The sequence below is a fragment of the Bos indicus genome, chromosome 9 (assembly GCF_029378745.1).
Source record: "Bos indicus isolate NIAB-ARS_2022 breed Sahiwal x Tharparkar chromosome 9, NIAB-ARS_B.indTharparkar_mat_pri_1.0, whole genome shotgun sequence".
Classification (NCBI taxonomy): domain Eukaryota; kingdom Metazoa; phylum Chordata; class Mammalia; order Artiodactyla; family Bovidae; genus Bos; species Bos indicus.
The window spans coordinates 103,029,131-103,049,662 of NC_091768.1; the positions used below are offsets into that span (position 1 = coordinate 103,029,131).

Genomic DNA, 20,532 nt, shown 5'->3' on the forward strand with positions numbered 1-20,532 from the left:
CTGCCTCCAGTACTCCTGCCTTCCTTCCCAGGAAGCTCCCCCACCCCTGTCTGCCCAGCCTCTGCCGGACGCTGACCCCTGGCTTCAGCAGCCCTGCGTGGACAGCCCCCACTGGGGGTGGTCTTCTCTCACTCCCACGCCTCGAGGACTCCCACGTCCAGGATGAGATCGGGACTCTCTGGGAGCACCCCGCTGGACCCACTCAGCCTCCCTCCCACCCCAGCTCCACGTGCCTGCTCGGCCGTGGCCTCCTTCCCCACTGCCCCATCTCCCCCAGCTAAACCTCTAACTGCGCTGTCTACGTGGAGTCCAAACACTGTTCCTTTGGGCCCGGGTGCCAGGCATTGACCTCTTCAGGGGCTGCTAGGTCATCCTTAAGAAGACTCTTGAGAATCCCTTGGACTGCAAGGAGATCCAACCAGTCAATCCTAAAGGAAATCAGTCCTGACTACTCATTGCAAAGACGGATGCTGAAGCTGAAGCTGAAGCTCCGATCCTTTGGCCACCTGATGCTAAGAGCTGACTCATTGGAAAAGACCCTGATGCTGGGAAAGATTGAGGGCAGGAGGAGAAGGGGACGGCAGAGGATGAGATGGATGGCATCACCGACTCGATAGACATGAGTGTGAACAAACTCTGGGAGACAGTGCGGGACAGGGAAGCTGGCGTGCTGCAGCTCATGGGGACGCAGAGTCGGACACGACTGAGCTCCGAAGAGCAGCGGCAGCAGGTCACCCTTGCTGGCTGCGTTTCCTCCAAGTGGACAAAGCTTCCCCAAAACCGGCGTCTTGGGTTTCCGTACCCAAGCCCTAGCAGCTGGTGCGGTTCCTGTGAACAGCAGGGGCTCAGTGAAGGGGCCTGAGTGCAGGCAGCGGTGAAGACAGGCTCTGGGTGGTCACCCAGCCACCCCCTGGTTGTGAGAGAAGTAGGCAGGGGGCGAGTCTGTCCTCCCTGCAGCCGTCTGTGCTCTCTTCCTCAGCTCTTCCCCCTCCCGCTCTGTGCCTGCTGACGGGCTGTGGGTGTGGAGCCACCCCCTCTTGGGGTTTAAACTACAGGGATTCTGAGATGGCAGTGCTTGTGGGCGCGGGTTTATTCTGGATCTGCAGGGGCACCGCCCGCGTGAGCTCTTCCCACGTGGGCAGTTCCCCCGGGGCCCCCACCTCAGGACTCGTCTCTTCCCCAGGACCCCCTCTAATGCCATCCCACGGGAGGTCAGGGGGTCAGCGCAGGAACCCGGGGATAAGCACATTCAGGTGGTAATAGGAGAAAAACCTGCTCCCTTAAATCAAACAAGGCTGTTTGATAAAATGGCTGAGGTATCTTCCTGATACAATTACATGTTTTTTTCTAATTTTTATGAATTAGCTATTCTTATCTGTTTAATTTCTATCTTAGTTTGACTTTGATACTTGAAGAACTAGTTTATCCTTTATATATTCTCTTTCTTGCTAGAATATTTGTATTTCAGTCATGCTGGAAATTACAAATGCTTCCTAATGATCTCAACAGTCAGAGAGTAAATCTCTTTTTTTTTTTTTTGGCTTCAGGGATGGGGAAATAGCTCACCCACCTTCTAATGCACTGGAAGGACCCCCATCGTTGAGTATTCCTCCGCCCTCCCCGTCACAGGCCACCTTCAGCCCAGAGCAGCTGCCTGCTTTGTCTTCCCTTCATCCTGAGCAGTTACGACCATATCTGTTCCGAGGAAAAACATGCTAAAAACACAAATTATTCAGGCAAATACATGGAATGTCTCAGTTAATCTCTGTTTCTGCACACTCTGCCCTCGACCTTCTGCCTTCCCTGAGCATCTTTCTTCTCTGAGTTTCTGGCACCTCTGGGCTGGGGGCGGGCTCTGTCTACTGTCGCACATGTTCTCAACTTTGATTCTGTGCCTTTAGGTATTTTCCACAGAGCCTTCCCCACAGCGCTTGCCAGCCTGCCTGTGCTGCTCCCAGGGGCCAGAGACCCTCGCCGTCTGTCTGCCTGATTCGCTGTCTGTCTGGCCCTCTATCTGCTCTTTACCTGGCCGTAGCCTCCTCTGCGACCGTGACCTCCTGGGCTGTCCAGGAGGACAGGCTGTTGGCACAGTTGATCACTGGTTGGTCGGTTGGCATGGTTACTTTGCTGGTTATTGGCACGGTTGATCGCTGGTTGGTGGGGTGGTATGGGTACTTTGCTGGGTTATTGGCACGGTTGATCACTGGCTGGTCGGTTGGCATGGTTACTTTACTGGGTTTTGGCACAGTTGATCGCTGGTTGCTCAGACAGGCCCAGCATCTTCTGGGTGGGGACGCATTCCTATCTGGCTCACTTCAGAGGCTGAATCATGAGGAAACAGCCTGGCTTCCGAGAAAGAGAAGCACTGTCAGGACACCCACTGCACCCCTTTTGCACTGACCCTGCAAGACCTTAGCCAGAGACAGAGCCCGGGGGCTCTCTATGAAGCAAGGACAGTCCCTGATGACGACAAAGGAAGTCTGCACTTTGCAAATGCGGCACTGTGGCCCCTGAACTGGGAGAAGCTCTGCCCGATGCAAGAGAGGACGTCAAACACAGCAGGACACGCACTGTGAAGGGAGCCTCACGGCCGTTTCTCCAGGGTGCTCAGTGAGGGGCGCAGGCTGTGGACACTGTGAGGACCGGGGCAGGGCTGGCCTCTCAGCCCCTGGATCCTCTCACAGGACCCCCACCTGCTCAGGGACCCCTCCCCTCTCAGGCCACATGGATGAGAATTAGACCATTAAAGAGAATGTCCTATGAGCTGTGCTGTGGTCACTCGGTCATGTCTGACCCTTTGTGACCCCCTGGACTGTAGCCTGCCAGGCTCCTCTGTCCACGGGATTCTCCAGACAAGAGTACGCTCTCCTCCAGGGGGGATGTTCCCAACCCAGGGATCGAACCCAGGTCTCCTGCGTGGCAGGCGGACTCTTTACCAGCTGAGCCACCAGGGAAGTCCATGAACACTGGAGTGGGTAGCCTGTCCCTTCTCCAGGGGACCTTCCCGATCCAGGGATCAAACCAGGGTCTCCTGCGTGGCAGGTGGACTCTTTACCAGCTGAGCCACCAGGGAAGTGCCTGTCCCATGTACAACCTTTTACCAAAAAACCCACCACTGGTAGGTTTGGCTTCTTCCTCCAAATATCAACACAGCTTTAGAAAAGCTTAGGAAGACCCTTTCAAGTGGATTCCATGAGGCCCACGCGGGAATTCTATCCAGACTCAGCGGAGGCCTGGGTATCGACGTCTGTGCCCAGCCCTTGGAAACAGCGGCATTTTAGAGGCTGTACAGAAAGCAGTCCTTCTGTTCTGCCCTCACTTCTGGAAACCACCCAGTCTGAACAGATGAACTTCTTTATTCTAAAATGTTAATCTCCAAAGAGTGCCTCTTGAGACTGTTTGTTCATGACTATCTAGTGTCTAGTATAAAATCTACTATTTCAGCTTGCTTTCTTGCTGTCTGCCTTCAAAAGTTTCTGCCAATCTGTGCATTTAGCCCAGGAGGGGCCGACGGAGCCCAGACCCCCTGAGGCTTCCCAGGGGGGACGCCCCTGCCCCCCAGGCCTTCTCTCTGCCTCCAAGCCATAGAAGCAGCCTGGAAATTTTCAGGGTAAAGTGCTCTACAAACTAAGATGCTCTCAGCAAACAGATTCCCCGAAAATCCCACCTTCTGGAAAAGCTGAGGGAAATTTCCTTTGAAAAATAACCACCACGTACAAGGGTTTCTTTTCAAAAGCACTTTTATGCTCAACACATGAGTGCTGGGGACTGCGGCGTGGACTCACACGAAGCGCGTCCTCCCCCCGGGGTGAGAGGGCGTCCTCACGGTGTGAAGGACAAGGGTTTGCTGACCACCAGCTATGTTCCTGAGGGGGGAGGCTACAGGCTCAGACTGACTTGCAAAGACAACACATTGCCGGTGTTTATTCACCTGGAGCATCTGACAAGGATGCATATTCCAGCCCCGTTTCTCGAGCACAGCGCTGCAGCCATCGGGTTCACCGCCCGCCCCCCGACGTGCACAGGACTGAGGGCACCCATCCCGGGCTCGGGGCACAGGGCCTGGGAGGCTGGATGTCAGGCCTGCAACCCTGGAGTCCTGGAGACATCCACTGGGCCCTGTGGGCGACGCACCAGAGTCACAGCCTAACCCAGGGGCAACTGCCCAGGGACACCCCGGCAGCTCCTCTGAGGGGACCCCTGTCAAGGGGCGGCTTCTGGGTGGGACCAAGCAGAGGTGTCAGACGGCAGCCTGCACACCAAACCCCGAGCGAGGCTGGGTCAGTCCTCGGCCGGAGGCCCCTCTGCCGGCGGGCCCGCCCCTCACACCATGGTCATGACCTTCAGGGCGGCCGGCTGGAACCTGCGGATCTTCCTCTTGAGGGCCTTGGAGGCCTTGACGCGGCACAGCCTGGGCACCGGGGGCAGGGCCAGCCTGGAGCTGGTGCGGGCTCGCTGGCCCAGCCGCCTGCCGCCCCCCGAGTCGCTGCCACTGGACTCGGCGTCCCCGAAGCGGCTGGTGGTGTGGTCGCTGGCCTCGTCCCCGCTGCTCTCGGCCGCGGTGGAGAGGAGCAGCGAGGCGCACTCGGCCGAGCGCTCCGAGCCGTCCGACGCGCTGCGGGCGCGGGCATCCTGCAGGGCTGGCGGGGGCCTAGGCCTGGCGCACACAGGCCGTGGGCCGCCCCCTCTCCGGGCCGCGGGCCTGTGGGGCCCCAGGCCGGGATCCGGGCGCGCCCGGGCTGAGACGTCCGCCGAGGACCGCCACCGGCGCTGCCTCTTCCGCGCCACCCCGCCGGACGCCCCAAGCGGCGCGGCTTCCCAGGGGAACAAGGCCTGAGCCGACGCCCGGTGAGCCTCCCGCCGCGCCACCAGCAGGGGCACGAAGAAGGACACAGGGTACAGGCTGGACTCGGAGCAGGACCGGCCGGGCGCCTCTGCAGCCAGCGTGGGCCTCCGGGGAGCAACCCCCGACTCTGGGGGCGGCCGGGGGATCCCGAGGGCGCCCCACTGCAGCTGCGGCCTCCCGGGCCCTGGCGTCTTGTTGCTGGGCCCCCTCCTGACCGTCACAGGCTTGGTCTTGGGGGGCCCCGGGGGGGGAGCTCCACTGGCGACCAGGGCAGGGTGGATGCAGCGTCCGTCCACGCGCCCACTTGGCCACCTGCCTCCGCCCGGCCAGCCAGCGAGCACCGATGGCTGAGCAGGGCAGCGGGGAGCGGGGGCCCGGCCACAGGCCAGCTGGGGGGCATCTGGACAGGCCTCCAAGTGCACATGGCCGTGACATGGGCCACGTGCCCCCTCGGGATGGCTGCTGGGGCGTGGGGTGCCTACAGAGGGTGTGGGTGGCGGCCGGGCGAGGCCGTCCCCGCTGGCAGCCCCGCTCACCACCGCCCTTCCGGGGGTGCAGGCCGGCTTCTCCAGTCCACCTTCACCGTCCACCTTCCGGGCCCCGAGCTGCGGCGGGGCTGGGGACGCCTCCCCTCTGGGGGGCCCCCGGGCACTCCCACAGGCCCGCAGCCGCAGCAGCCGCTCAATGTAAGCTGCGGCTGGGCCAGCCTCGAAGGCCAGCCCAGGACGCACGGAGCTGGGGCCTGCGGGGCTGGCGGGGGGCGGGTGTGGGGGCGCGTGGCCCTCGCTCTGTGGCGTCTCCCTGGCCAGAGCGAACAGTGGGCTCTGCAGGGCCACGGCGTGCAGTGGGCTGGGGTAGGGATACACCTCCCGGCCACCCCGGGACACCAGGTCACACTGGTACTTGGGGTCCACACCGTGGCAGAGGAAGGGAGCGGCCGTGGGGTGTGCCCCGGCCTTCTGCAGCCCCACATCGGCTGGCAGGATCCTTTCAAGGTCACCTGGGAAGGAGAAAAAGAGGGATGCGTTGAGGAGGGAAGACGCAGGCACTGCCCTGGGGCAGGAAGCGTCCCCCGCCCAGCTGCGGCGGGACAACCCTGGCCCCGCACACGCGGTGTCTGGACACGCGGGCAGCCTCCGCACGTCCACCACCTGGGCAGCTCCAGCCACAGCCGGCGGGGCGAGGCCGAGACCCTGACGCTCAGTTTCCGCCCTCGTGCGGCAAAGGTGCAGAGACGCAGCGAGAAGCAGGGTCGGGGACAAGGTCACAGGGCAGACCGTCCCTGAGACGTCTGCAGATGCGCCCACATCCGCCGGCTCAGGTCCAGCACCAGGAGTGAGGGGTCTCTCCTTTCGGGACCATCTGAGGGATGGGGAGTGTGGGGACCGTCTGCGGGCCGGGGTGGGGGAGCCACGGGTGAGCTGAGCTCTCTCCACATCCATGCCCAGCTCTGCTCCAGCCTGGTCCCAGGCCGGCCACGGAAGGGTGTGGATGGATGCTTGTTTTAAATAAATAAACGTGCTTTTCATCACCACAGCCCTGCTACGACGAACAGAAGCAGGCCTTTGATTCCTCTGTCCATCCAAAAGCCCACGGAAACCCTGGAGCAGCCCCTGTTGGGGTGGAAGCCCCCCACAAGCACAGGGCTCCCTGTTCTGTGCTTGGCAGGTCGGGGCCGCCCCCACCGGGATGTGAGCTCGGGGCTGCCCCCACCTCCTCAGGGGGGGCTCGAGGGCCCAGGGGGTCCCCCACCGTCTGGCTCTCCTCACCTGTGGACACCGGCCGCGGCCGGGGCTCCTCCTGGAATAGCTGGCCTGGCCCCTCCTCGCTGGCCGGGGGCCCCCACGCAGGCAGGGGGACCCCACACACGGAGGTCTCGTCAGCCGACCGGGGCCGGCAGTCCCCCGAGCCAGGCCTGGCCTTGGGGGCGGCGGGCAGCAAGGTGCCCAGGGAGCAGGACACGTGATCGCTGCACACGGATGTGCAGGAGGTGGACAGGGAGCAGGAGCCGCCGTCGCTCAGCTCGTAGAAGCCTGGTGGGGGACACAGGTGCTCAGTGTGGTCCAGGGGACCCCGTGCGAGGGGGCTGTGGGGCTCAGGGGGGTTCCCGGGGCGGGAATGCCCAGGACCCCCGCTGCCTCCTTCCCCTGCCCCGACCTGGGGGGTCAGCGGGCCCTCCAGCCTCGCCCACACCCCCGCCCACCACCTGCTCACCACCTGCTCACCCCTCTCTGGGATGACTGGCTCACTCCCCAACGTGACCACTGGCGTCTGGCCCTGGGAGTGGGACCCTCTTCTCCCCTCCCTCCTTGAGCCCCTCAAACTCCATCTGAGGCATCAACCAGAAAAGGGGTCGCGTTCAGGGAGGCCCCAGCCCGGCCCTGCTACAGGCCTGACAACCCAGCCAGCGGAAGGATCTTGCAAACAGAAAGACAGAAAGACGCGGCAGAGAGCACTGTCCTTGGGGAGACGCTGGTCTCCCGGGTTTGCTGTCTGAGCTGCTGTCTAAGCCTGGCACCTGGAGAGGAAGCCAGGTGCCCAGGACCGTGTCAGTCAGAAGGCTGCCAATCATTGCTGTGTGGCCCTGAACGAGCTCGACACAGGTCACACAGGCCGCGGTTCTGCCCTTAGGCTGCATAAACCCACGGCCTCAAAACTCGCCGTGCTACCACACAAAAGCCGCTATCTGCAGCTCCCACATCGGCTCCACCCAGACACAGCCCAGAACGTGCCTCGGCCCAGAGAGAGGAGAGTAACTCACGCAGTTTCTTCCCCGCAAAGCAGCTAAACTAAACTTCCCAACTAAACAGCGCACGCAGCACTCTCTTCTTTTCTCCTGTGAACGCTCAGGCGCGTCCGACTCTGTGCGACCCCAGGGACTGTGGCCCACCAGGCTCCTTTGTCCATGGGATTCTCCAGGCAAGAATACTGGAAGGGGTTGCCGTGCCCTCCTCCAGGGGATCTTCCCAGCCCAGGGATCGAACCCGCGTCTCTTGTGTCTCCTGCATTGGCAGGCGGGTTCTTTACCACCAGCGCCCTTTGGGAAGCCCCCTTTCTTCCCAATCGCACTTAAATACAAGCATTGAAAGCATTCGGATCCTTCCGTGATGCGCGCTGACCCCGGGGCCCGAGCAGCGGTGGGCTCGCCGGCCGGCGTACCTGAGCTGGGTCTGCTGTCGCTGTCCGCGGTCTCGCCGGGGCCCCTGCGCACGTCCAGCTGCAGCGCGCTGATCTGCCGGTCCAGCTGGTCCAGGTGCGTCTGCAGGCCGACGTCCTGGCGTCTCAAGCGGTCCTACGAAGGGACAGAGCGGGGCACGGACCCATTCTGAGTACAGACCAGGAGGCTGGGGCGCCTCATGAAGCCACCTCACATGTGGCAACCTCCCCAACCCCCCGACAAACCCCGGCCTGCAGCCCCGCTCCCCGCCCCGCACACGGCCTCCCGGCCCTCCCGCCAGCTCCTCTTCCCAGGTACAGACGCTGGAATCAGCAATAGTCACTTAGACATCTTCCTTTTTAAGGAGACAGGGTAACGCAGCTTATGAGAGAGGGACTGGGATCTAAACCAGCCCCAGGTCCCCAACTCCAGCAGGAGCCCGGAGGGTATTTTCAAGGTCTTTCCATCTCTGCAAGAGCCCGCTGCCCCGGGCTCGCGCCCCGTGGACCCTGCGTCTGGCGCCTGTGCCACCACGTCCCTTCACGGCGGTCCGTCCGTGGCACCAGGGGGCTGGGCTTTCAGCTCCTCGGGGGGGGGAACAGGAGAGTCCCCAGGAGAGAAAAAGGGCTCCACCTTCTGCAGAGCTGTAGCCTACATGGCACAGCTGTGCCCCCCTGTTGGCTCAGATGGTAAAAAGTCGCCTGCAACGCAGGAGACCTGGGTTCAATCCCTGGGTTGGGAAGATCCCCTGGAGAAGGGAATGGCAACCACTCCAGTATTCTTGCCTGGAGAATCCCATGGACAGACGAGCCTGGTGGGCAACAGTCCCTGGGGCCACAGAGAGCTGGACACGACAGCTGTGGCATCTCAAGGATCAAAGACCAGACTGAACAAGCAGGCCCTTGGAACGGAGGCAGAGAACAAACCAGACCCTCATCGTCCTTCCCTCCCCTGTGTCCTGGCCGTTAACAAACCTCAGGTCCTTCCGAGCAGCGTGACCTGTCTCCCCTCCCACCGCACAGGGAGAAGGTGCTTGCCTTCCTCTCCCGCACCCAGCGCACGACCCACGAGGCCCCATCCCGCGCCTGGCACCCTGGCATAAGACGCAAGGACCTGCTCAGGGTGGGCCCTCCCTTGAGCCGGCCTGCTGTTGTAACAGCGTCTCCCACACAATAAACCCCATTCTCCTCTCGTTCTGCTTCACGTCTGGAAATTCTTTTCCAGCCCGCGCATGGACCACGACATGAGCAACGCACACACACACGGCTCGCACAGGAGGCGCTGAGGATGGCCCTGCAGGGCTCCAGGGAGCGGGACGGGCCTGCAGGAGGGGGTGCCCGGCGCCGGGGCGGGTGCAGCCTGTGCTGCCCAGCGCCCTCTGGTCTCAGGGCCCACCTCCCAGCTCTGTCCCGCTCCAGGCTTTGGCTGCCCCGGCTGTGAGATGCGTGACTGTGAGTGCTAACTACACGCGTGTGCGTATCATGTAACACACACACGTGTATGCGGCCAATGCTTACCATACATGCCCACACGCGTGCACACACGAGTCACATGCATGTGAAACGGCACCCGTGTTTCACAAACGCTGACGCCCTTCCTTCAGTGAGAAAACTGCGCCCCGCTGTCGAGGCTCACAGCCTAAATCTCTCGTTTTGATTACCAATGAAGTTCAAGGCCAATAATTAGTGTAATTATATGGGTCTTCCTGTAAGAAGGTGGTTAATTGTATTTCTGTTTATTATATAGGAAATGAGTAATTACTTCAGCAATTTCAATAATACAAGAAGCCAGTCCCAGAGCAGGTGGCAGCAGCTGCTGATCCTCACGGGACGACGCCGTTGGCACGCTGCTCCGGGTTAGGGGCCAAGAGCCCGGCGCCCGGTGGGTGGACCCATCCTGTCCAAGTCCACTTTCCCCAGGACCCGATGCAGGGGTCTCAGAACAACCCCCACGTTTTGCAGCAAGACAGTCTCCAGCCTCGTGGAACAGTATCTGTAATCGTAACACTGTGAAAGGCAGTCCTGAGTTTATTCACGTCTTACACACTCAGAACCACCGAGACCTCCTGGCCACCTTTGTCCCTGAATGTTCTCACAGAGGGAAACCCTCCCCAGGTGGACGGCCCAACCTGAGAGCTGGGGGCAGGCTCCAGGACAGGCTCCAGCCAAGGAGAATCACTTAGATTCAAACAAAGGGAGTTTTTCCTGCAGGAGGCCCTGGGGCCGCTGGAAGCCTCAGCTGCCTGCTCAACCACACTTCAGGGTTTAAACTCAGCGACGAGACCACCTCCCTCCCCAGCCTCAAGCCCCTTCCTCCTGAAAGAGGCCCCCTCTGGCTTTTTCCTCCCTCTCCAGCCCCGTCCCCCTACCAAAACTGACCCTGGCCTGTCTGTGCTGGAATAAATGCTCTGCGATTACCGTGTGCCTGGCCTGGCTGCGGCTGGCGGTTTCTGTTTAATGTCGAAAGGCCCTGGTACCTTCCAGGGAATGACCATGTCCCCAGGACCCCGCCGCAGGGCAACAGGGCGTCTCACCCCGATGCACACCGTCCTCCATGGGGGGTTGTGTCTCTGATTCTCCGTGGGCTCTAAGGCTGTGCTAAGTCAGGGGTTCCTGCGGAACCTGCATAGAGCATGGCCCGCTGCGGAGCCGGGCACCCAGCATTCCTGCGCTCGCCTGCATTTCTGCAGAGACAGGCGTGCGGCAGAAGTGTCACCACGGAGTACACGCGATGGCCATGCCGCATGGGCTCCCTCCAGAGCAGCGAGCCTCACTGTCCCCACGCCCCTGACGCACTGCAGGCCTTCCGGCTCACTCGGGAAGCATGTCCTGAGTCCCCCAAACCTCGCGAGGGGCGAGGGTCTGCTGTGGAGGAGAGACAGCAGGGTTCCCAGGGGCGGGGAGCCCTGGGGGCCTCTGTTCAGACCCCCAAGCTCCCTGCCACACCAATTAACTGAGACTAGGACGCACCTGGGAACCTGCACTTTGACAAGCTCCCCGGGGAACAACTTTCTGTGACCATGAACGCTTGAGAACGTCTACCCAGGGAATGCCGTTACAACCAGACGTCTGGCTTAGCCCGTCTTCGAACTGCTGACTTCACAGGCTGCAGAGGTGGATTTGATTTCCTCTTGTTTGGCCCTTCCGCTCCCATTTGCAACCCAGCTTTCTGGACCTCTCAAAGCTCTGCAGCAGATTCGGAGGGCAAGAGGGGGAAACGTCCCCACATTCAGGGTACAGAGACGGGATCTAGAACACCTCCGCCCTTTCCCCGAAACCCGGGCACACGCACAGGAAGCAGCTTGGGCATCAGTCCCGTGGCACCGCGAGAGCCCCACCCGGCTGGAGGAGAGGCCCTCGGAAGGCCAGGGTCCCAGGTGAGCCTCGGGGACAACGGGCGCCCGCCCCGCACAAGGGGGCCCGGCCTGGCCTGTGGACGCCCCTGTGCCGCCCCGTGACCTCAAGCCAGTCCGTGTTCCCGAGAGGTCAGGGCGCAAGCACCAGTGGCCCAAGGACAGCACCAGACGCTGCGGCTCCAACGGCAGTCAGACCTCCAGCCCCTGCTAAAGGCCAGTGCCTACCAGGGAGGAGGAGCCTCTGCCGCTCGGGCCGGGCAGCGTGACCAGCGGGACACTCCCCACGGGGTCCCGGCAGGTGCCCAGAGCCTGCCCTCTTGTCCCCCCCGGGCCCCTCTCACGCTGGCGGCTCCTGGCGGGACGTGGAGCTTGCAGGCTCTCCGGGGTGTTCAAGGCTTCTCATCAGGGCCGCTGGGAACCTGACCCTGACAGAGACGGGAAGGGCAGCTGCGTCTCGGGGAAGGACAGCCCCGGAAGACGGAGGTGACCGCAGCGCCGGCCACAGAGGCAGGGTCGGAGGTCACGGGGCTTTCATGAGCTTGGAAGTCTAGGACGCAGAGACGGCAAACACTGAACCCTTCTTCCCCTTTGCTATCAGCAGTAACGGTAGCTCGTTTACTTATCCAACAAAGACTCACTAAGCACCTACTTCACGCTTCCTGCTGTGACTTCAGCCGCAGCAATTAACAAGGCGCAGCTCCTCAAGGTAAACGTTGGCGTGGGGACCGCTCCTAAAGGCAGCACAAATCCCCCAGGTGCTCGAGCTCATTGGCACCTGGGGCGTCTGGGACAAAGCTGCTGCGGGTCCCATAAAGGTTCTTCCTGTCTTCACACCTGATTGGCGCCCCTGCCCAGGTTAACCCAGGGCGGGCGGCAGGGGCCCCTGCCGGAGCCGTGAGTTACCCAAGTGTGAGACAGAGATGGAGACTGCACCCTGCGATTGCACCCTTCACCACAGAACTGGGATCCCTCCTAATACCTTCCCTGTAAGAAAGATGTGAGCCTGTTAATCGCTGGGCTGATGTCACACGTACTCAATTCTTCTTCCCTTCTGATCACACAGTCTGTGCCAAGAACAAAGTTTCAAGACAAAGCGTGCGTGTTCCTTCTGGTCCCCACATTAAAAAAACAACAAAAAAACCGGTTTGATCTTCTCTCCCAAAAGGCTACTTGTAATTAGAGGCTGAGAACCCACAAGTCTGATCTGTATATGACTTAAGCTCAGTTAATCATCAACTGTGCTCCAGCGCCCCCACAGAACAATGCACAGCAGCACCCGGAGCTCCTTCCCGTCACACACGTGTCAGGCACCTCGGCAGGCTTGTGTGTGCCTCCTCCAGGGAGGCTGTGTCTGGGTGCGCACGCACACACACACACACACACACACACGGAAGCTACACCTGCAGCTCTGACTGGATTAGATGGGGCGGTGAGAAGCCTATAAAGTCCCACTTGGGAACTGGCTCCTTCCCTCCATGGAGGAGCCGGGGGATCCCAGGAGGAGAGGCTGCACCATCAGGAGACAGTGTGGAGAGACAGCGGGAGTCCTGGGAAGCATCGCAAGGCACTGGGCTTCCGGATTCTCTAACCCAGAAGCAGCTCACCAATCACTGACACGACATGACTGCGCTAAGCTGACAGCAAGGTGGCAGCTTCATCCAGCCTGCTTTGTACAGACGGCAACTCTAAACAGGGCCGATTTAACTTCTCAGTCAAAAGACTTTCCACTTGGAGTAATAGAGTCCGTTCTCAAACAGGCATCTTTCTGTGGACTGTAGCCCACTCAGTCATGTCTGACTACTCCTGACCCCATGGACTGTAGCCCGCCAGGCTCCTCTGTCCATGGAATTCTCCAGGCAAGAGTACTGGAGTGGGTAGCCATTCCCTTCTCCAGGGGACCTTTCTGAACCAGGGTCGAACCCGTCTCCTGCATTGCAGGCAGATTCTTTACCGCCTCAGCCACCAGGGAAGCCTTCTAATTTTTCATTAAAAAAAGTACAGCAACCCTGCAAAAACTCTCTTCAGCTGACGCCAATATATGAAGTGAAATCACACAGCAGATCAATAACCGGGCAGTGAGCTGAGTGTCCTCAGTGGCACAAAAGGAACCCGCGTGTGGAGGAGTCCGCTGCTGGCCCAGGAGGCTTGGTCCCACCGCCTCTCCGTCCAGAGGACACACCTCTTTTCCTAGGTCAGGTTACATTTTAAAGTTGGAGAGGCCTCATCAGATCCATGCTTCCCCCAACGTCTAGTTACAAGGACACGACCCCAGAGCTCAGCCTGGGCGCAGGCCAGCTGAGGGGCGCGTGGCACTCTGTCCCCCGACCCACTCCGCAGGGAAACACTAGCTCCCGGAATAGGCATTCCAAGGAGCCCCCCGCAGGGCAAACCGATTTGATGCGTTCTTATCAGCGCAAGAGGGAAACTCCAACACACAGGAATTCATCCTCAGAGTCTGTGTGCGCCGGGCGACACGCAGAGCCGGGCGCAGCCCCAGGGTGCGGGCGGGCCGGGCAGCTCTCAGCACCCGCATCCGTGGAGCCTCCGCGTCCGTCTGCGTTGGGACCGAGCTGCGTCCTCCGAGGCCGCCGAGGGTGCCCTTCGATCGGCCGCCTCCGGCCCCGCGCGCCCCCGCTCCCCCCGCGTCTCCCCGCGCTCCTTACCAGCTGCTCCTGCAGCGCCGCCAGCGCCGCCTCCAGCCGCAGCTCCTGGGCGCGGGGGCCGCGGGGGGCGGCGGGCCCCGGCGGGGGCGGCCCGGCCAGCGCGCCCCACACGCGCGCCTGCTGCCTGGCGCGCAGCCCCCGCAGCTCGTGCAGCCCCGCGAGCGCCGCGCGCAGCCTGGCGCCCACCCGGCGGCGGTCCCAGCCCGCGGGCCCCGGCGGGCCGCCCGGCGCCCACATCCCGCGCTCGGCCCCGCGAGCCGCCCGGGCCTCGCTCCCGGCCTCCGGAGCGCCCGGCCGTGCGCGCGGCCTCCGCGCCGCCGCCGCTCCCCGCCCCCGGCCCGCGGGCCGCCGAGGCAGGCTGCGACCTATCGGTGGCCGCGGAGGCGGTGTCTGCACCCGCCCCGGGGTCACAGCGGCCGCCCCCGGGCCCGCCCCGTCGGCGGGGCCCCGCGCCCTGGGCACCCGGGCCGCGCGCTCCCAGGCGCTCCGGAGGACGCGCGGGGACCCAGGAGGGAGTCTCCGGGGGAAGAGCCGCCGCGCGGGCGGCGGGAAGGTGTGAAAATAGACCGAAGGCGGTGGGAGGTTTTGTTCAGGTTAAAAGCAAGTTTTATAAAACAAGTTGCTGCATAGTATCGCATTGTAGGATTCTTACCATTATAAATTTATTAGAACTTTGAAAAAGAACTCCCCTTTTCCTAGAAGCCTGTTTGTCCTTTTTTTTTTAAATTTTATAATGAAAGCTTTATTGAGATATAATTCCCTTTTAAAATATACAGTTCAATGGTCCCTTAGTATACTCACCAAGAACTATTACCCAGTCACCTTCGTGGGCTTTTAGCTCCCTCCCCCAAAGAAGCCCTGCCTCGCCAGCCGTCCATTCCTCCCGGGGCACCCCCAACATAAAGCTGCCTATTTGGGACATTTTATACAAATAGAATCAAACAAGAGATGGTCTTTTTGGACTGACTTCTGTTACTGATCATGCTTCAGGGTTCATCCACGTTGTAGCAAGTATTACTTCATTTCTTTTTATTGGTAAATACTGTCCCACTGTATGGCAGGACTCGCTTTTATTTATCTGTTTATTCCTTAACAGGCTGTTTTCCACTTTGCGGTAACTATTATGATTAGTGCTGCTATGGAATTCGTGTGTGTGTGTGTGTGTGTGGAGATGTTTGCATTTCTCGAGTGTTTATCTAAGAGTGGAGTTGCTGGGTCCTTGGTAATGTCTGTGTCCAGCCTTCTGAGGAACTGCCAGGCTGCTTCCCATCATTTCCCGGGCCCATCAGCGCTGTCTGAGGGGTCCAAGTGCTCCACACCCTCACCAACACTCCTCTTTTTGGTGTTGGCTGTTGTAGGATGAATGAAGTGGTCTCGCTGTGGCTTTGACTGCCCTTTTCCTCAAGGCCAGCGATGCTTGTACCGTTTCACGTGCTTACTGGCTGTCTTTAGCAAAATGTCTGTTCAGATCCTTTGCCCATTAAAAAAAAACTGGTTTGTGTTCTTTTTGGAATGTAAGTACTCTTTGTGTATTCTAGAAACACTTCCATTTCAGGTACAAGATTTGCAAGTATTTCATTCACTCTGGGGTGTCCTTTCACTTCCTTGATTAGTGTACTTTGCAGCAAAAAGTTTTAATTTTGACCAAGACCGAGTTATCTTTTTGTTGTTGCCTGCTGTTTCAACGTCATGTCTAAGAAACCACTGTTTAATCCAAGGTCAAAGGTTATATCTGTGCTTTTTTTTCCCCTAAGATTTTAAGAATAGTTTTGGTGCTCATGTTGAAGTCTTTGGTCCGGTTTTAGTTAATTTTTGTGCATGTTATGAGGTAGGGATCCAGCTTCATTTTTAAACATGTGAATATTCAGTGTTCCCAGCACCATTTGTTAGAAAGACATTTTCCCCCATTAAATTGCCCTGGGACATTTGATGAAAATCAGTTGATTCAGAAAAATCAATTCCTGGACTCTCAGTTCTGTGTCACCAGTGTGTCTGTCCATCCTTAAGCCAATTCTGCATTGTTTTGAGCATCGTAGCTTTGTAGTAAGTTTTCCAGTTAGGAAGTGTGAGTCACCCACAGCTCTCTTTCAAGACTGTTTTGGCTATTCAGGGTTCGCTGCACTTCCACCCCAGTTTTAAGCATAGCTTGTCAGTTTCTGCAAAGGAGGCAGCTGGCATCTGTCGATTGGCTGAAGAAGCATTGCTGCCTTAAGGGTGAGTCTTCTGAACCATAAATGTGGTGGTTTTTCCACCTGTTTAGGCCTTTAATGAACAGTGTTCTGTAGTTTTCAGTGTTCAAATCTTGCACTTCTTTTGTTAAGTTTATTTCTACAAATTTTATTCCTTTTCAAATTATTATAAATGGAAACGTCTTCTAATTTCATTTTCAGAATGTTCATTGCTAGTATATAGAAATAAGCAATTAATTTTTGTATACTGATCCATGCAAGCTTTCTGAATGTTTTTTGTTAGTGTAATGGATTTTTAGTGGATTCCTTTGCATTTTTAAAAATTTTCAAAATTGTGTCACCTGGACACATTTCTTGCTTTCTTAGATGGTTTTAATTTGCTTTTCTTGCCTTATCACTCTGCCTGGAGCTTCTAGCACAGGTTGGATAGAGGTGGTGAGAACAGGCGTCCTTGTCTTGTTCCTGCTCTTGGAGGGGGAGGGACGTTCAGCCTTGAACTCTTGAGTACAGTGTGAGCTCTAGGTTTTCATTAGGTGCCTGTTACCTGAGTGAAGAAATTCTCATTGACTCCTACTTTCTTGAGTGTCTGTATCATTGAGTTTTTCAGGTTATGTTTCTTTTGTTTTTTCCCTTGGTTATCTATATTTATCTTATCTAATATTGAGAGAAAACATTAGGCTGAGACTAAAGAGACCTCAATTCCAAGCTCTTTTGCCTTCAATTTTCTAAACTATAAAATGAGTCTATTAACGATTCTTAATGCTACTTTCTTTGTAACCAAAAAGCAAAAAAAAAAAAAAAAAGTATGATTCCTCTTTACATTTATCCAAAGAGAGATTTAGAGAGGAAGACTGGCCATGAGTCTTTTTTGGTCATCTGTTGTCTCCCCATCTGTGACTCACTTAATGGTGTCTTTTGAGGAACAGAAGTTCTTAATTTTTATGTAGTCTTACTTATCATTGATCCTGTTTGGGTGATTTTAAAGAAGTTTTTGCTTCAGGAAAGCCAAAAACATTATTTAAAGCTTGAAGATATTATGTGAAGCCGCTTCTAGAAATGTTATCATTTTACCTTTCTTATTTAAATTTACAATCCACCTAAAACGGCCTTTGTTTATTGTACGAGACGGGGCGCTCACAATTTACTTTTTCTCACAGGCGCGTCTCAGTGCAATACTTACTGCCCCAGACGTCTTAGTGTGTGCTTCCTGTACAAACTTGTCTTAAATAACCAAATCCAGTCCTTAAAATCAGGAAATTGTCATTGGTTCATAATCATCATCTAATTTTCAGACCCAGTGCGGGTTTTAGCCCACTTAACGTCCTTTGGCTCAGAGCAGCCCCCTCCAGAGTAATGCACTGACCTGACCTTTCTTGCTGCTGGCCTCTCGGCCTGGAGCAGGGGCCTGGTCTGTCCCTGGCCCATCACTTAGCACTTTGAAGATGCTGTACTTTCAGAACCAGTTGTTTTGAAGGCTGCTCCTTGATTTCGTCTCGCTGAGGCTCCCTCCTGGGTTGCGCTGTCTTTCTGAGTGGGAATATCAGGCTGCATGCAGTGCTCCTTGCGTCTTACCAACAGGGACGCTGCGCCCCCGCATGACCACCTCATCTGTATCAGTAGCTCTGGGTGTCATCTGTCTGTCCGTCCCTTCATCTGTCTACCATCTAGCCAGCCATCTGTTTTTGTAAAAGTTGATTTGTCCGCTTTGGGCTGTTCTGGGGCTTCGTGGCAGCTCAGGCTTTTCCCTGGTTGCGGCGAGCGGGAGCTGCTCTAGCTGTTGAGCGTGGCGGGTTTCTCACCCCAGCGGCCTGTCTGTTGGTGCGGAGTGTGGGCCCTGGGGCACACGGGCCTCAGTGATGGTGACGAGGGACTCCGTAGTGTGGCACACGGGCTTGGTTGCTTTGTGGCGTGTGGGGTCTTCCCAGATCAGGGATTGAACTTGAGCCTCCTGCATCGGCAGGTGGAGTCTCCACCACTGAGCCACCAGGGAAGCTCCTGTTAATCTGTTTACCTATCCATTGACCCATCAATCCATCTTTCTATCTGTAACCGATCAACTGTCCAGAATGGAAAAGGAGGGGAAGTAGGGGAAGAAAGAATCAAGAACCCCGAAGAGCTGCGGGTTTTGTCCTCCACGTGGGGCAGGCAGAGAAGGGCTGTGAAGTCCCAGTGCTGGCCTGGGGCTGCGGGGGTCAGAGAGGCCGGGCGGTCCTCCCTGAGCCTTGGGCCTCAGTGCTCCTCCTCTGGAGGTGGGCATGCCTCGGGGTGGCTTGAGGCAGTCCGTGTGCCCAGTTGCCCCTACACGCCAGCCTCTGCTGTTCTGGGATTTAGGGATGCGATGAGAGGACCCGAGGGCTCCTCACCCTCTGACTGTCCTGGGAGCCCTGGGGAGGCGCTCGCGTCCTTAGTGCTCTTGGGAGCATCTGCCTGGGAAGGACATGGGGCCCGAGGCTGCAGACTCTGGACTCCACCTCCTGCCCTGAGTTTCCTGGGGCTCAAGTGTCAGCTGTCACCTCCTTCCTTACCCACTGCCCTCCCTTGGGGTGGCACTGAACTCAGAGGGGGGAGCCTCTCTTTTGTGAGTATTGGAGGGTCTGCAAGTATGTGTCTTATTCAGTGATTATACATTTATGTAGCTCTTAAAGATTATCACTTAACTGTAACTAAACAGGGGTGAAGGAAATGTGTATAAGATGCCAAGGAAAAACAAACTGAATTAAAACTTGTAAGTGTTTAAAAAGTGCAGCTGCAAACCAGCAGGGTCACTGTGGAGCAGAAGAAAGTTAAGAATCCTTGGTCAGTTTGCTGTGCTTCTGAGTGGCTTTCTCCACTGGGTTAATTTGTTCTCTTGTTTGTTAATTTGTTCTCTTGTGCTGCTGCTGCTGCTGCTAAGTCGCTTCAGTTGTGTCCGACTCTGTGCAACCCTATAGATGGCAGCCCACCAGGCTCTGCCGCGCCTGGGAGTCTCCAGGCAAGAACACTGGAGTGGGTTGCCATTTCCTTCTCCAATGCAGGAAAGTGAAAAATGAAAGTGAAGTCGCTCAGTCATGTCCGACCCTTAGCGACCCCATGGACTGCAGCCCACCAGGCCCCTCCATCCATGGGCGTTTCCAGGCAAGAGTACTGGAGTGGGGTGCCATTGTCTTCTCCGTGCCATAAGCCAGTATCCACATGCACACGCACATGGCCCTACATGCTGTAAGAGACTGAAGAGAGCAGGAGGCAGTGGGAAGGCCCGCCCCCACACACCCTCCTTCTTCTGACCCCTCCTGGCCCCCGCCTTCCTCACCGACGCCCCGGCCCCTCCAGCTGGGCCTCCTGTGGCCCCTCGGTTCCCCACGGCCTTTGCACATGCCATGCCCTCCCCTGAAGTCTCGGCCTCCATGTCCGTGTAGCCTCCTCTCCCCTCCTCATGCCTTTTTCCAGGTCAGGCTCCCATCAGGCCGGCCTGGACCTGGCAGTGCCCCAGGGCTCACTGTCCGCTTTTATTTTTTGCAGCGCACTGCCCGCTCAAGTTCTTCAGAGGCTTGTCTGTTATGATCCTTCTTCCTTGTTCGCTTCCCCCACTAGACTGTGAGCTGGGTGAGAGCAGAGACCTTCATTTTTAGACTGATGTATTTTAGGTGCTAGCCTGGCTCCAAGTAGCTGCCTAGTAGCATTTGCTGAATAAACGCTTGGTACTTTGTTCATCATTGAGCTGAAAGGAAACTTCAGAACTGTATCTAGGGAATCCCTGATGGCCCAGTGATTCTGACTCTGCACTTTCACTGCCAGCACCTGGGTTTGATCCCTGGTCTGGGAACTGAGATCCCGCAAGCTGGAGTGGTTTGGCCAAAAAAAAAGAGAAAAAATTATATCATGGTTTTCTTAGATCATCCCCCACATGATACATTTTTACATGGTTGAGTTTTGTTACAAAAGTAATATGCAAGGTTCAAGAGATATGTAAAGAAAATTTAATATTTTCTAACGTCCAACTCAGTGGACATGAATTTGCGCAAACTCTGGGAGACCATGAAGGACAGGGAAGCCTGGCATGCTGCAGTCCACGGGGTCACAAAGACTCAGATATGACTGAGCGACTGAACAACAGCAACTCAATCCCCTTGGATTAAACCTTATTATGTATTCTAAGGCATGGCCGTTCACATCCTGTCATCTCTCTGTCTATCTGTGTGTCCATGCATCTATGTATGTGTGTGTCTGTCTATCCATCTATATATGTATGTACGTGTCTGTTCATCCATCCATGTTTGTATGTATATGTCTGTCTACCTGTCTTTCCATCTGTGCATGAGTCTTTCTATCCACGCATCTTCCAA

At 57.4% G+C, this 20,532-nt stretch overlaps 1 protein-coding gene and 1 long non-coding RNA gene across 4 annotated transcripts; both read right to left on the reverse strand.

Moving 5' to 3' along the window:
• Positions 1 to 3,722: 3,722 nt before the first annotated feature.
• On the reverse strand, positions 3,723 to 14,273 carry DACT2 (dishevelled binding antagonist of beta catenin 2). The gene is made up of 4 exons (XM_070796549.1): positions 14,022 to 14,273; positions 8,006 to 8,138; positions 6,616 to 6,879; positions 3,723 to 5,846 (listed from the first exon to the last, which is right to left on the reverse strand). Exons 1-4 carry the CDS (start codon positions 14,256 to 14,258, stop codon positions 4,324 to 4,326), a joined length of 2,157 nt encoding a protein of 718 aa, XP_070652650.1. The 5' UTR covers positions 14,259 to 14,273; the 3' UTR covers positions 3,723 to 4,323.
• Positions 9,905 to 13,998, reverse strand: LOC139184996 (uncharacterized). Of its 3 annotated transcripts, none has more exons than XR_011568588.1 (3): positions 12,008 to 13,998; positions 11,700 to 11,905; positions 9,905 to 11,188 (listed from the first exon to the last, which is right to left on the reverse strand). It is a non-coding gene; the product is annotated as an uncharacterized lncRNA (long non-coding RNA). The 3 variants fall into 3 exon arrangements; XR_011568589.1 differs by having other exon boundaries at positions 9,905 to 10,864; positions 10,973 to 11,905; positions 12,008 to 13,996; XR_011568587.1 differs by having other exon boundaries at positions 9,905 to 10,867; positions 10,973 to 11,905; positions 12,008 to 13,996.
• Positions 14,274 to 20,532: the final 6,259 nt, after the last annotated feature.